The sequence below is a fragment of the Pocillopora verrucosa genome, chromosome 2, assembly GCF_036669915.1.
Source record: "Pocillopora verrucosa isolate sample1 chromosome 2, ASM3666991v2, whole genome shotgun sequence".
NCBI classification, from domain to species: Eukaryota; Metazoa; Cnidaria; class Anthozoa; order Scleractinia; family Pocilloporidae; genus Pocillopora; species Pocillopora verrucosa.
The window spans coordinates 10,988,872-11,004,759 of record NC_089313.1 but is presented as its reverse complement, the minus strand read 5'-3'; the positions used below and the strand labels follow the sequence as shown (position 1 = coordinate 11,004,759).

General features: G+C 39.1%; 1 protein-coding gene across 1 annotated transcript in view; it reads left to right on the top strand.

Annotated features, from left to right (window-relative positions):
* LOC131771240 (mediator of RNA polymerase II transcription subunit 23) overlaps window positions 1-15,888 on the top strand; it is a 29,609-nt gene that overhangs the window by 11,057 nt on the left and 2,664 nt on the right. The window contains exons 17-37 of the mRNA XM_059087014.2: window positions 449-525; window positions 1,256-1,430; window positions 1,998-2,140; window positions 2,839-3,013; window positions 3,488-3,578; window positions 4,299-4,371; window positions 4,749-4,815; window positions 5,170-5,297; window positions 5,639-5,705; window positions 6,318-6,371; window positions 6,594-6,702; window positions 7,216-7,287; window positions 8,009-8,119; window positions 8,595-8,654; window positions 9,873-9,986; window positions 11,704-11,803; window positions 12,712-12,810; window positions 13,540-13,570; window positions 14,024-14,130; window positions 14,418-14,668; window positions 15,108-15,355. Coding sequence (XP_058942997.2) covers window positions 449-525; window positions 1,256-1,430; window positions 1,998-2,140; window positions 2,839-3,013; window positions 3,488-3,578; window positions 4,299-4,371; window positions 4,749-4,815; window positions 5,170-5,297; window positions 5,639-5,705; window positions 6,318-6,371; window positions 6,594-6,702; window positions 7,216-7,287; window positions 8,009-8,119; window positions 8,595-8,654; window positions 9,873-9,986; window positions 11,704-11,803; window positions 12,712-12,810; window positions 13,540-13,570; window positions 14,024-14,130; window positions 14,418-14,668; window positions 15,108-15,355 — 2,352 coding nt within the window. The remainder of the gene's footprint in view (window positions 1-448; window positions 526-1,255; window positions 1,431-1,997; window positions 2,141-2,838; window positions 3,014-3,487; window positions 3,579-4,298; window positions 4,372-4,748; window positions 4,816-5,169; window positions 5,298-5,638; window positions 5,706-6,317; window positions 6,372-6,593; window positions 6,703-7,215; window positions 7,288-8,008; window positions 8,120-8,594; window positions 8,655-9,872; window positions 9,987-11,703; window positions 11,804-12,711; window positions 12,811-13,539; window positions 13,571-14,023; window positions 14,131-14,417; window positions 14,669-15,107; window positions 15,356-15,888) is intronic.

The following is a 15,888-nucleotide window of genomic DNA, read 5'->3' as shown; positions in this document are numbered from 1 at the left end:
TATAAAGTAGTGACAAGAATTTGGTGTTAGATTATAACATATATAAGATAACAAGTTCTACCTGATAAGTTTGAGTGTTCTCAGTACCTGTTTGCTGGATAATGTATGGATGTTATGGGGAGATGTTACTTGAGAATTACTTCTGAGAGTTTAAGGGTTAAGGAAACCTGATGATGGAGATTAATGAGAGAAGATAAGCATTCTACTGGGAGAGTTTAGCTGCTGTATCACTCCTAGTTACTGCATGCTATAGAAACTGGGAGTAGCTGTGGTGGATGAGTGACTGGTCTACTAATTTCATATCCAGACACCATTGTCACCACATGTTTTCTTAAACAATTGAAAGTAACAGTTGAAAGTTGTACAATTTAAAAAAAAATACAATTTATACAGGTATTCCCATAAGAGCAACAGATAGAACAACTGTTATTTTGCTTTCTTCTTTTAGATTCATACAGAACAGATCAGGGGGAGCCAGTTCATTTTCCTTGAATAATTACAAGATTCCTCTTCTGTGCAATGCTTGTAAGTGTATGAGCGGCTATTAAGTGACAATGTACATAGTTAGCCAAATAGTCACTTAGAAAATATTTTAGTCAAAGCAAAAATGAGGGAAAGTTTTAAAGGTAATTGACAGATACACATGTCTAAGCTCATGCCAAAATAATATTTTTAAACTTTTGCTATCAATAGTTTTTGGCCATGTTCACAACATGACCAAAAACAAGACCTGTGACCTGTCTGTCACCATTGTTGCTCTGATGTGTGGTTGAGGTGGCAGGTGCCTTTCTAAAATAGGAACACAGCTTTTGTTTTAGACTTAATAGAAAAGTGCTCAGAGTATTACCAACGAAACTACTGATAACAATTTATGAAACAACAGATTTATCAACTGGAGGAGAGGAAGGGTCATGTTACTTCAGAGATGGAAAGATTTTTCTGACATTTTCATTGTTCAAATACATGTATGCTGGTAGATTTATTGTTAGCCCTTCCACATCATATGATAAATGGTCCAACTTCAAGTTAAGATTGGGTGATAAATTCTGTTTTCCACTTTTTACAAATTTTTATAATTCAAGTAAGGAATTAGAGAGTGTTCTCTTCACTTCTGGCGTTCAAAGTGTCTAAAAGATCATTTACCTTTGACTCCTGTAGCAGCAGAGAGTACCTTCATTACAGACTAGAAAACACTAGACAGAATACCGAAACAAGTTTCCCCAAATAGACTTCTCTTTTTACTGTTTTCCAACAGACAGTACCAACCCAGAGTATTTCAGTGTTCCAATGGCTATGTTGGTTGAGATGTGTTATGGAAACAACAAAAGTTCCACACAGCTTCCAGGCCCTTCAAACACACTGGCTGCAGCACCAACAGTTCCTTGTCCAATGAGTCTTTTGGATTCACTCACAGTCCATGCAAAAATGAGGTAAAGAGCTCCAAATATCTAATTTTAGGCTAATACAATAATAGCTTGAGTCAGGTTCAAGCAATGATTGTGTGTGGCCATTGCATACCCTTCCTCATTTTTTATATTATTATCATGGGCACGCAACTGCTTCAGCTCTGTCGTTGCTTAGAATTCTCCGCTACTGTACTCATTTATTCTCTAATCTAGTTCACCATATTTATTAATACATAAGTAAGTTACAATACAGGGCTGAATTGTTAAAAGGTTGGATAAAGCCAACCAACGGATAAATTGCTATCCAGTATAATATTACTTTCTTTTAAGAGGAATTATTGTATTAGGCCCTGAAACTCGAATGTTTCTGCCATGTAATCTGTCTTCCCTTTCTTTAACCCATTAACAAACGTTTGATTTCTGATTTTTATGCTCAAAGATTCATTCTTAGCAAAGGCTTCAATCAAAAATTTGTCCAGGATTTCAATGGTTTTCTTCGCCATACTTTATGATTTTCCTAGAAAACAGATTCTGAATGGACATCAGTACGCCCACAACCCTTAAACCATCTAAGAACATTTTTCCATTCAGTTTTATTCACAGTATTGTTAATCGTATCATCAAGCTTGGTAACTCACAAGTTACACTTGCCCTGGCCCCAGCACTGGTGGAAACGTACAGCCGTCTGCTTGTCTACATGGAAATTGAGTCTCTCGGAATCAAGGGCTTCATAAGTTAGTGCGCTAGTTACTCTTGTACCTTATTCACACCAGTAAAACGTGTTTAGTTAGACCGGTTTTAGCTGATAGAAAATCAGAAACGGAGAACTGGAAAACTGAATTTTCCATACGTTCCAAGTAGTCACGAAATTGTATTTTAGATGTGCTAGATTTAAAGTGTACAAACATCGTTTTAAGCAGCTTCTATGAAGAAAACAATTTTCAACCTTGTCTAGCAAAGGTGCTTTAAAGCGTGTTTAAGCTTTTGTGCGAATGGGTAATTGGTCTATTTACATTGTGCTTGGCTGTGAATGGTCCATCATTTTTTCTAAGGCTGAAAAGATTGCAATAGGTAGCATCCGAGCACTGATACCAAGGAAAAAAAATTGAAGAGAAGTTGTTATTGTCTCCAGTATAGTTTTATTATGTAAAAACATTGAGAGAAATGCGAAACTATGGAAATCAAACGGTACTCTATCAGAGCTTTAATAAGCAGCTGCCGATGGTGTGCCCCAGAGATGGGGCCGTTGAAGAAACGCAAACACAGAGCGTGCTCGTAGGCTCAACAGTCAACAGTCTTTTAGTTGGCGATAGAGCGTTGGTTTTGATTTGATTGAAATTCTTTTATTATGGGGTTAAAAAGTCAGTTTGAGAAAAAAATGAACATGTGAAAATTTACTATGGAAGTGTTTTTTTTTTCTGACCACCAACAGGCTCGTTGCTTCCCAACGTGTTCAAGAGCCACGCATGGGGAATTCTCCACACATTACTGGAAATGTTTAGTTACCGGTTGCATCATATCCAGCCCCACTACAGAGTTACTTTGCTTTCCCATCTACACTCACTGGCTGTAGTGCCTCACACGAACCAGAATCAACTTCATTTGTGGTAATTCTGCTTCAACCGATGTTGTTTTACTTTTCTTTTTCGCGTTTGTGGAAGGCACTTGGCCAAATGGTTAGTGCGCCCCGAACTTCGGCTCGAGAGGTCTGGGTTCGAGGCCTGTGAGTCAACAAAAAAAACAAAAAACTTCTCTCTCGCAGTGCCTCTCTCCAGCAGAGAGTATGAGTAGGTACTAGTGAATTGTCAGGGAAGCCTGATGAAATGCTGGAAGGGGAGGGTAACCTTGCGATGGAATGGCATCCTATCCAGGAGGGAGTAGTAATACTTGTAGTCGCTTCATGCTATGAAAACTGGGACAAACACCGGCTGGATGGGCCGATAGGCTTGAGTACAGACTTAACCTATTTTTACCTCGTGTTTGAGCCACAAATTTCACTTCGCCCAAAATTACTTGCTGGGTTCTGGGGTACACCCCTCCTTTAAAGCAGACATCTTTTATAATCCCTGTACATTTTACAGTGTCGAAAGTACAGCTCTTAGACTCATCACTGGATTGGGAAGCTCTGAAGTACAGCCACAACTGTCGCGTTTCAACCCTGAGCCTAAACAGGTAAAATGTATAGTGCTGGAATGAGATGATGAAGCTACATGTACATAAAACTTTCAATTAAATTCAACCTGTATACTTGAAGTCAAATCTCCTTTCCGTTTGCTCTTCTTGTAGTACCTGGCCTAATTCAACTGGGTAGCGAATTTTTAACATACACTCAAAAGTTGAATGAAATCATCTTTCTGGGTAATTAGTGAACATGTTGTGCATGTGATGTCTATTTATCCAGCGCCAGCCAATTCCAGATAAATTTGGAAAAGGGCTCCTGAACAATAACCGCTGATAGGCACACTTGACTACATCCCTGGTCCTGGTCATGCGCAAACTAGGGCCTTAGGCCCGCCGGAAAAAATAGAAAGAGCAATAACTCTAGCGTTTCAAAAAACGTTGTTTCCAAAATGATTTTTGTCCATACTATAGCGGAAAACCGTTGTCTTCAAAATTTTCTGGTTTGATGAACTTTTTAAAAATTACTTTTGGTATACTATTTGTCTCGTTCAGTGCAGAGTAGCGCTTTCAAATTTCTCCCACTTAAATTTGGTACCGTCAGAAAAATGATGATTTATAGAACGACGGTAGTCAAACCTTTACTTCATAGGATAACTTCTGTACAGCACCGATCAAACGCAGCAAATCCTTGATAAGAACGACTATTTTTGGCAACATTTTCAATGTAATATGACACGATGCCTTTAATCATTCAGTATTTTTTTCTCCTAGCTGTTGTCGGGTGAATCCGAGGAACTAAACAGGGCTCTTGTACTTACCATAGCACGTGCCATGCATATTACTTGTAAGTAGTTGTATTGTCAGTAGTAATTTAGTTCACAGCTTTCCTTTATTCTGCTGCTGTGTAGTGATTTAGTCGTTGGCCGTAACCTCTTTAGTCTTTTAAATTGAAAACTCAAAAAAGACTCAAACCCTTGTTGTTTGGTGTCAAGTGCCCTCTATGTGTTGGGCGGGGATTGGTGACAGGTTCTCTGTTTCACTCGAGCTTGCTGCTAGCCTCTTTAAGTATGATTGACACACACAACTTACATACACTCGGTTTGTAATTTTTTTCCTTTGTTTGTTTGCGTGCTGATGAATGATTACCTCCGTCATTAAAAGTTCCGTTCTGTTCTCCACTTTTCTACAATACCTTAAACACAATATAATCTTTCTTTGAAGCTGCTGAATCATCTTCTAACTGGTACGAAGGAATCCTTAGATCGCTGATTGCGAATACTCCACATAGGTAAGTGTATAAAACTAAAACCAAAGTTGTCATCGCAAGCCCGAGGGCCAATCAGAAGAAAGGAAAATACCTTTAAGAGCCAACAAGAACTCAAGGTTAATCAACTGACCAAACTGCTTAAAGCACGGGAAAACGCGCGCGACCAACTAGTGGTTGGTTTTTGTTTTCCATCTTGGTCGAGAGAGTGGCGCGAATTTTCTGAACCAATCACAGAGCGAAGTAAAGCGAAACCATAGCAATGCCGGATTACTTTCGACACTCTATTGGAAATTACTATGTTTTGACGTTGTTAGTTAACCTAAAAGCTTTGGGTTGGATTGTTTTTAATTTTTTTACATTTTTCACTCTGACTAGCTGGGCCAGTCACACTCTGGCGTGCTTTCCTCAGCCTCTTCAACAATTCTACGCACAAAACCCTTGCCCTCATGAAACCAAACAAGAGCTTAGACAAAGAGTCGAAGACGAGTATAGAAGATGGAAGAGTAAGTTCTAAGTCTAAATAATTCTTTCCTACATGACATAGTCAGGGTCTCAATAACTATTTCCATAAGCAGCTGCTGTTGGTGAAGAAGGCGGCTGTGCCATGAGGCAAAACCTCACGAGAGCCTACTCGCAAGCTAAACAGACGGCGGTAAGAGGTGTTACCTGCGGCGGTGGACCGACAGTAACCGGCTTTTAACGAAATCCCAGCATAGTTATGCACAATGCAAGGAGCCAATTTCATTTGTATTACCACAATCTTAGTGGGGGTCAGGAAATGACAATAAACCTATTCAAATATTGTGGCTAAAGCCTAAATTTGAATTTTATATTCTTCTTTCAGCAAAGTCTTCAGAAAATGAAATCTTGAATCATTTTGCGGATCCATCTTCAACAAATGTTTTCATTTGGTAAGCATCACCATGACCGAGCTCTAAGAAATTTTAAATGATAAGCTGAATAATACCGAATGTTTGGTTTTTACCTGTGATCTATTGGAGGACAGACGCCTAGATGACGTCAACATTGACAGCATTTTTCTTTTGTATCATATAAAACAAATGGAATCCATGTCTCTGTGAGACTGTTCAGAAACAGATCACAGATGATATCAAAATGTGATAAGAACACTATTTAGTGACACACTCGGCTGCACCTAGTGTGCTTTGTTTTTGTTCTTACCACATTTTGACATTATCTGTGATCTGTTTCTGAACAGACTCACGGCAACATGGAATCTTTTGTTAAGTTTGAATTTTTAAAGATATATTCAGCACAGGAGCTGCTGCAAATTGTTCAGCTTAGAGCAATGTTTAGCTTTGCTAATAAAAAAGAATTTCCGATTTTCGTATTCAGCTCTGCTGACAGCTCATGCTCCACAAAACAAGGCAATGAGTCCAAAATTTTTAGGCCTTCCAACAAAGTTGATGTGTTCTTTATGATTACTCAAGACTTTAAATTTATGTATTGTACATGAACTATAAGCCTAGCAAACCTTGATGATAGGTTTTCCTACTTTGCAGCATTTTGTGGAAGATGTTATTAGATTCAAACCGCCTAAGCCCGGTTTGTCACAAGTAAGTTTACTGTTCTGTATCAGGGCAGTGATTCAACGCAGGGATCAAAACCATGTTTTTGTGTTTGTAAACTTGGATTGTTCATCAGTTCATGATTCTTTTTATAATTACTGTAAAGATTGAATGGTCTTCTCTTATTTCTGTGCATTTGTTTAAGTGATTGCATCACAGTCCTGAGTGCCTACTCTAGCATTCAATAACTTTATCATCTCATTCATACAGAGTGTTGGAGCGCCTGGGAGCACGAGCTCTTTCCGCGCATGTGCGTGTATTTGCCGATTATTTGGTGTACGAGTTTTCGACATCCGCGGCAGGAAAACACATTAACAAGGTCAGAGAAGGCACTTTATGTCTGATGGCTGTTTTGCGCCATAAGAGATATAATTGTTAGTAAGTTGGTTTTTTTTTTTAATGTTGATATAAATGAGAATGGTAAATTTGAGTGTGGTGATTTTAAATGAAAGATGTTGTTAGTCAGTGAATGGTTCAGGCATACTCGGAAAAAAGAACTTCGAGTGCTCCCAATGGTAGTTAAATCTACGCCCTTGCGATTAGTACTTCGAACTCTCTGCCACTGAGCTCTATGACACTCTTGGTAGGCTTGGCCGTTTAAGTCCATGATGACATAGTTTGTTGTTCTTCACGGTTGATTCATAGGTACTGATATTTCGAGATACTTCTTGCTGAGATTTTCAATATCTATCTAGGTTTGGTTAAACTAAGATGGTACATTTCTGCACAGCCTTTTGTTTGTGTGTGTGTATTTCTTTTTTCATAAATGGAAACCCATTTTCAGGATAATTTAACGCTAATTTGTGAAAATTGACTTGTTTCTCATCTTCAGTGCATTGTACACCTGAATGACCTAATATGGAAGTACAACGTTGTTACTTTGGACAGGCTGGTCCTCTGTCTGGTTGGTTTAGTCTCTAGTGCTTAGTCATTTGAGGTTTTTGTTTTTTTTTCGTTTTGAAGCAAATATTTTCAGAATTGTTTCGAGTTGTGGTAGAATTCAAAAGAAACGAATGGCCATCTAAATCTCAGGGCCATTGAGGAACCGAAATGTAAATTGTATTTTATAATACGCATATTTGATGCATAGCTTTCAAAGATACGTGCTGAGAAAATCAGTCCAGTTTCGAAACGTTTCAAGTTAGAGGGAGATACAAGGTAACACAGAGGTCCCTGAAAGGTCGGGCATGCTCAAGGGGATTCACTTCCCGCGCGCCGATTTCCTCGCAAAATTTCAAAGGAAAACATAGGAAAAACCACTGTCTTGCAAAATAAGCGAAAGAAAACTGAGGATAGAAATCCGTGAAAAGGAAACAATAGAAGGGGAGAGGAAAACTCAAGACTTTTCGAAGCTTTTCCAGTTACGGGTATGTTGGTGATTTACCATTCTGTTTTGAGTTTTACCGAAAAAGTTGTACGCTTCTAAAACACCATGACTTACTGGCTTGTGTGGTTGTTTGGAACTCGTGTGTGAAAACTTTGTCATGGGAGCGCGCCACCTGGTCATGACAACGTTAGCACATGCGCAGACTTTTGACCGCTGTGTTTAACGGGGTAGATCTGCCTTCGTAAATCCTTTTATTTCTACTTTCATGAAAAGTAACTCTCGATTATTTTCTTATTAGGCTTTGCGAAGTCATGAAGGAAACGAAGCCCAAGTCTGCTTCTTTATCATTCAGTTGTTATTGTTGAAGCCTCAAGACTTTAGAAACCGTGTGAATTCGTTCATACGAGATGTAAGTGTGTAGTTGGCTGGCGAATGAAAGAGAGGGAATGGGAATATTAATAATAATGAAAATTTAGCAGTGGATATTCCACAAGATAGTTTTTCTTGTCCACCGTTTCCAGGTTTGGAATTTGAATTTGGAATGTGGGTTTTTGCAGAGGGTGGAAAACTGGAGAACCCGGAGAAAAACCCTCGGAGCAAGGACGAGAACCAACAACAAACTAAACCCACATGTCACGCCGGGTCCGGGAATCAAACCCAGGTCCCTACTAGTGCGCATCCCCACTCCCCGCTAGTTCTTTAAGTATTTTAGGCGACCTTTCTTTCTGGAAGGCTACGAAGAAGACCGTGAATTTCAACGCCATATTTATAAAAGGTCCTAAGACTGGTAATAGCTAAATTATTTATTTATTGCATTTCTGTTTGCCTTTTGTTTTTGTTCTTCCGAAGCTCATAATAATTGTGAAATTCCTTTCTTCATTTAGAACTCTCCTCACCACTGGCAACAAAATGAATGGCATCAGAAACACATGAACTATCACACGGCAAGTTGTCAACTAGTTGGCCGCATGTAATCTATTACAAGGCGGTCTCAATGGGGTGATGGCTTTTACGGCTAACATTTAATTTTTGGCCATTTTTAACGATTACCTTCCTTCCTTCCTTTATGATCAAAAAAGATAGTTTACTGATAACTTTTTTAACGACTAACAGTTAAAATTTGTCAATTTTAACGCCAATCAGCCAAATTTTTTGGCCGTATTACGGCTAACAGAGAACGCCATTGAAACCCTCTTACAATGCCAGCAGTAGTTCGTTTTATTTTATCTCTCAGTCAGTTCGTGTGCCATTATGGGTCAATTTTCACTGTACGGCCCTGTAAATTCAAAAGTTTGTTTAAATTGAAATATTCCACATCCATTTAAACCACAGATATACAAAACATATAACTAACCTCGTTTTCGCGGTAGATACGAGATATTTAATCTGAAAAATAACAAAGCTATTTTCCTAACAAAGTCTTGTATTTCTGAATTTGCCTATTTGTGACTTATCGGGATAGAAAAACATTTAAAGGGGGTAAGTTTCCTAACAAATAGTAGTGCTGCGTCGGTGGGAGAGTATAACAAGGTAATTAGGTATTATCAACTGAGTTGATAACGTAAATTGGCCACCATAAAGAGTTTTAAAGCTGACGTTTCGAGTGTTTGCTCTTTATCAGAGCAAATGATAAAGACTTAATTGATAATACTAAATTACCAAGGGAAAAAATATCTTTACTTGACGTATTAATTTTCCTTGTATAGAACTGTCATGAAGGTTATTGACGAAATAAGTTTGCTGATGAGATGTTAAATTAACTCCTTAACTCCCGAGATCCGATTGTTACTTCTCCCGTTCAGCTGCCACACATTTCCTTGTAAATGAGTTACCAGAATTTGGTGTTTAATCAAGATAACAATTTCTACCTGATAAGTTTGAGTATTCTCAATAGCTGCTTGCTGGGTAATGTATCGATATTACAGGGAGAAGATACATGTTTATCACTCCTGGCAGTTAAAGGGGTTATATTAAGCGCTCATAAATCATGTGGTACAGCTTCGTGTTACAGAAAACATTCAAACCAGAAAAAAAATGCAAACAAACCGTCAAATTTAGAATTAACACTCGTCAAATGAGTTTATTGTCCACGCCAATTATGTGGAGGATGTGTTTTTTCCTCTTTTTAATTCTTCTCATCTCGTCTAACTTTTACATCACAGACCTACCCTGAGAGGTTCTATTTCGAAGGATTGTTGGAATCCGCAGGGACCTCAGTACCAACAGTGCAATATTTGCCTATCTACTTTGGTAATGTGTGTCTTAGGTTTTTGCCGGTAAGTTTTGAGTCATCATTAGGTTGATAACTAAATTTGAGGCCTAATATATTGTCATATTGGTGTAGAAAAGCGGTTGGCGTATCTTGAAAGATGTAGCCAAAGATTTCGACCTTTTTTAAGTGCAATATGTCCATCCTTTGTTTATTTTTTTCTCCCCATTGTGGAAGGTGTACCAAACAAATATTTCTTGATTTCCTTAAACTCAGAGATATCGTGACTAAATAGGCCCTTGCTTTGGCATATTACACCAGAGTTACCAAACGAGTTTTGTTAATTGTTTTTATCGATCCAATTTTTTCGACCATAAAACTCACCTTTCGACAAGTGGGCGACATACTAACCCAACAGTCAAAAGACAGAGAAGACTACAACAGCGCGAGTCACTAACTTAAAAGTAAAGGCTTAATCACAAACGTTTCTTAAAAGTTCTCCAATGAAATGACAGAGGAAACTACGACCGACCAAGATTCCAACGTAACAATCAAATGACTGAAAACTCAGTACGGGAGATACTAACGTAACAATCAAATGAGAGTGAAAACTACCAGTACGGGAGATACTAACATAACAATCAAATGACAGTGAAAACTACAGGTGCGTGAGATACTAACGTAACAATCAAATGACTGAAAACTACCAGTACGGGAGATACTAACGTAACAATAAAATGACAGTGAAAACTACAAGTGCGTGAGATACTAACGTAACAATCAAATGACAGTGAAAACTACAAGTGCGTGAGATACTAACGTAACAATCAAATGACTAAAAACTACCAGTACGTGAGATACTAACGTAACAATCAAATGACAGTGAAAACTACCAGTACGGGAGATACTAACGTAACAATCAAATGACAGTGAAAACTACAAGTGCGTGAGATACTAACGTAACAATCAAATGACTGAAAACTACCAATACGTGAGATACTAAAGTACCAATCAAATGAAAGTGAATACTACCAGTACGGGAGATACTAACGTAACAATCAAATGACTGAAAACTACAAGTGCGTGAGATACTAACGTAACAATCAAATGACTGAAAACTACCAGTACGGGAGATACTAACGTAACAATCAAATGACAGTGAAAACTACAAGTGCGTGAGATACTAACGTAACAATCAAATGACTGAAAACTACCAGTACGGGAGATACTAACGTAATAATCAAATGACAGTGAAAACTACAAGTGCGCGAGATACTAACGTAACAATCAAATGACAGAGAAAACTACAAGTGCGTGAGATACTAACGTAACAATCAAATGACAGTGAAAACTTCAAGTGCGTGAGATACTAACGTAATAATCAAATGAGAGAGAAACTTTCGAGTGCGCAAGATGTTAAAGAAAAATTACAGAGAAATTTTCGAGTGCGCGAGATATTTACGAAACAATCAAATAACAGAGAAACCCTCGAATGCGCGAGATACTAACGTAACAATCAAACGACAGAGAAACCTTCCAGTGCGCGAGATATTACAGAAAAAATTAAATGACAGAGAAACTTTCGAGTGCGCGAGACATTTACGAAACAATCAAATGACAGAGAAACCTTCGAGTGCTCGAGATATTAACGAAACAATAAAACGACAGTGAAAATTAAAGATGCTTGAGATACTAACGAAACAATCAAATGACATTTGACTGTTACGTTAGTGTTTCGCGCACTTGTAGATTTGTTTATTATTTCAACTGTCTTCTGGTTTTAGGTTTTTGACATTGTTATTCAACGTTTTTTGGAACTTGCGCCAGTACACAAGTCATTGGAAAGTCTTCTCGATCACCTAGGCTGCCTTTACAAATTCCATGGTTTGTTGAAGTAACTTTTTGTTTATTAGCTCATAATGGAAAATTAGTTTTCTTACTAATTGAACAGCAAGCCGCCGTCGACACATGCACATCAACCGATAAATTCTTATCAAAAAGAGCAAAGAGAGTAAAGTTGGTATCTTAGGTCGTATTTGGTCGGGATCAGCCTCTTAAACTGGTTTACGTTAAAGCGGTTGAAGTATCTCATCAGTGCACCTGAACAACCGTTTGCAGCTGAAACTCGGCAACTTAAGAAAATCAAGATAATCAGGAAGCCTAATTTAGCCTCGCTTCCCGTCGTTTTCTTTTTTTTACTGTGAGTTATCTCTTGTCTCTTACGAAATTTTTCTTGTTCGGATTAATCACTTAATTGCAATTGTTTTGGTTTTATAACACCCAGTCGAAATACGCCCTTTACTGAACAATATCACCAGACAAGTTCGTCTATAGCAAAATTGAATTGTACTTTGCAAAGCTGAAAGTTTTTACTTGTTTTAGTTTTTAACTGTCTTCTCCTCTAATGAACACTTAACTGGTTTATCTGGGCTCGTAAACAAGGTTGTTGTGGCCAAGAAACTAGTGTACATTTACAGTTGAGTGTAGTTACTCAGTGAGTTATTTTGACTTCTAATTTTCTTCATTTGGGTCGATTATCGTGAAAAGTTTTGTAGTTGATGGTTTGCTCTAAGTAATGAAAAACAGTGGGTAGTAGAGTCGGACCCATGAAGGGAAAGCAAAAGAGATTGAAGTGGAAAGAGTCTAGATTGTTAAGGGTAAAACTAGAAGGTGATTGACCCTCAGAGAAGTAGAAATCTACCTAAGTTTGCGGGAGATTTAAGTCATTGGGAATCAAGATTTAAACAGTTGGTTGAACCCTCAATATTTTTTTTCTTTTCTTTTTTCATCAGATCGCCCTGTGACCTACCTGTACAACACACTACACTATTACGAGCACTGCCTTCGAGACAAAGCGTCTTTGAAGAAGAAGCTTGTCGGGGCGATTACTAGTGAGTTTTCTCTTTGTCTACTCGTTTAAGTTATAGCCTCTGTAGTTAACACCCTGAGGATGAAGGTAAGGTCAAGTTAAGTCTCTGTAGGCCCTCAGAATGATGTGCAGTCTGGCTGGTGAAAAGAGGGCGCTTTGTAAATCACGGACATGGAATTGCTTTGTTTTGCTCCACTAACTTTGTAACTGGCTCAGGAATATGTGGCACCTTCTCAACCAACTACATCAGTGTAAAACCAATGTAATCATAACTTGGTCACACGCGTTTTCCCGCACTTTTCATATCACTGATGGCGGGAGGAAGAGAGATCCTGAACGAGGTTGTGATCTGAGAAGAGCGCGTCTATGTACCATTCATACATTTATTTGAGTGCGAGAAATATTCCGACCCAAACCCCCTCGCTTTTTGACTCCTCTGCTGCTTTCGGTCATTCATTATTTCGCTCTGTTTCATTAACTGAACGCCTGGAACAGGCTGAAAATGAATATCCAACATCGATATTGATTTGATTTAAAGACACGCTCAAGTTGTGGGAGAAATACGGTAGGAAATATGTCGAACATTGTCGAAGAAGAACGGGAAAGAGGGAAAGTTAATTTCGATCCTTCAGTCGATCGAAAAAAGATATGGTACCTAGCAACCTTTACCTGTGGCTCTCTCTACGACATGGCTGTCCATGACGGTAAAATTATAGAAATATTAAAATTTGTTTCCATTCATATTTGACAGGTGCTCAAAAAGACGTCCATCCGGAAGGCTGGTGAGTATTGCGCCGTTGTCTGTAACTTTTTGCCAACACACTTAGCCGCAGAGTAGTAATAATCTGAAGTGGTTTGACATTTTGATGAGTACAAGAGCCAGCCCCCCGGCGAAACGCATAAAGAAATGACTGAAATAAACTCCCGCTATTACGGGCTCTCGCCATTACGGAAGTACGGAATCCGGACTCACATAATACAAAGCGACATCACGATAAAGGAAAATAGAGAAACCATTGTTCAATTAGGTGCGAACATGAAAATTTCCTTCCGGATCTTTTTCTGGTTCGTGGGGCCACGTTAGAAACTTTGCGTAATTGCATATTATTTCATATGTTTAGAGATTGTGTCGATATAAATCAAGCGACGAGAGAAGGAAAAATTTATGAAAGGAGATAATTGCCTAGGGTTAGGGTTAGGTTGGCAAAGAAGTAAACAGTGTTGTGTATCATCAGGTGTCTGTCTAGAGGTTATTTGGAGTTCCTGTCTAAACCTGCCGGCCAAGACTCCTGGACCCCAGATCTCGCCTACTATTGTTCTTTGATTGGCAGACTTGTGGATAGTATCCTTTTTGTTCAGAAATAACTGGCCTTTTGACTTCATTTCAAATGGCCTTTTCGTTAAATAAAAGGTGAGACTACAACATTGCGACCTCCACTCGTGGCTCTTCCTACGTAATTATTACCAGGCTAACCCTCGAAATGTCAGCTTCATAAACTCTCTGGCCAATTTTCATTGTCCCCTCAGTTGACAAACTAAGTAAAGGTGAGACTTGTACCCGACACTATTTATCTCTATACCCAGTAAGTTACTTTAAAACAGACGATATTGAACTTAACAACTGGAAAGCCATTGCTGGTAAAACCCCACCGCCATTTCCAGCTTGTGATTGGCGTTTCAACGAATTTCCCAATCCTGTTGCGCATGCACTTCACGTAACTTGGGTGGAACTGATGGCGTTACCTGTTAAGGGACCGGAAGTTGGTGAAGCGTTGTTTGACGTCATCTTTAAAGGAAGCTATGTGACACACGATAGTGACATTCGAGCAAATATTATGGAGTGGATCAATGCTGTCGGATTAGTTTTGTCCGCACTTCCGGTACGTTGAGTGTTACTTCCTCTTAGAAGTTATGGCGGGGTGTGTTGCGTTTTCGGGTCGGACACTTTATTTACGCAAAACTGCTAGCAACTCAGGGGTTTAAATAGGTGCCAGGAAACTTTCGGGGAAAATTGATGAATTGCGCAGGAAAGAGGTACCTGCGATAGAGTAGCGTTTCCTTCCGGTCACGTGGTTGTGGCAATACTCCTGGTCACCTGGTTGTAACGTGAACTAATGATACAGATCCAATAGTTGTTTCTCTCTTGCACTTCGTTGCATCTACAGTTGAAGGTTCGAAAAGGCTGCGAACGGTGCTTCGATTTATCTCGTCTAACTCGGCCTCTGAGCCAAAGAAAAATTACAAACTGTTAATCTAATAAGACTATCGCTTTGGACTACCTTCCGTTATCTTTGTTTATATCTCTCATGTAATCACCAGGAACCTTACTGGAGTGTGGTGTATGATAAAATCTGTATGGCTCTCAGAAGAGAGCTCTCTGCCAAGGAAGTATCGACAACTCCTATCGTTCTCGAGGACCGTGGGAGAGCCGCCCCATTCCCCTACTCATTCTTAGAGTTCTCTACCAATGTCGCCATGCATTCAGAGACCGCCGCTGACTATGTCTTGGCAGTCGCGCATGCGGTCTGGCACCATACAAGTATCGGTCAACTGAGCCAGCTTCCACAGTACGTACAGCTGAATTGTTTGCGCCCAAATGTATCATATTTTTTGTCACTGTGAAACTTTCACCGCGTAGTGTACTTGTATTTCGACTTACTTCTATGATTATAATAAGGTATTGTTCAACAGGAATGCTTTTCTGAGTTACAAAGCATAACGTCAAGTCATTTTGACCAAAGCTTTGAAGACAGTTACTTATATGTAACACAAAACACACTTCAGTTAAGTGTCGTAGAACCCGAAACAAACTATGCACTAAAGCAGGGGTTTCAATAACTTTTTGCGTAAGCGGCTACCAATAGTGTAAGCGGCAATGCCCAGAAATGGGCTGTAAGACGAAACCCAAACACGAGTGCTGCTCGCAGGCTGAACAGATGGCGGTAAGAGGTCGTTTAGGTGACAGTGGACCGCCGATAACTGGCTTTAATGAAACCCCTGACTAAGAGTAAACAAAGTTTTAAAAAAAATACGAAACTAACTGATGCGAAATAAAAATGCATGCGTGTACCTTGTCTCAAGCCTTGGAAAACGGGACTGA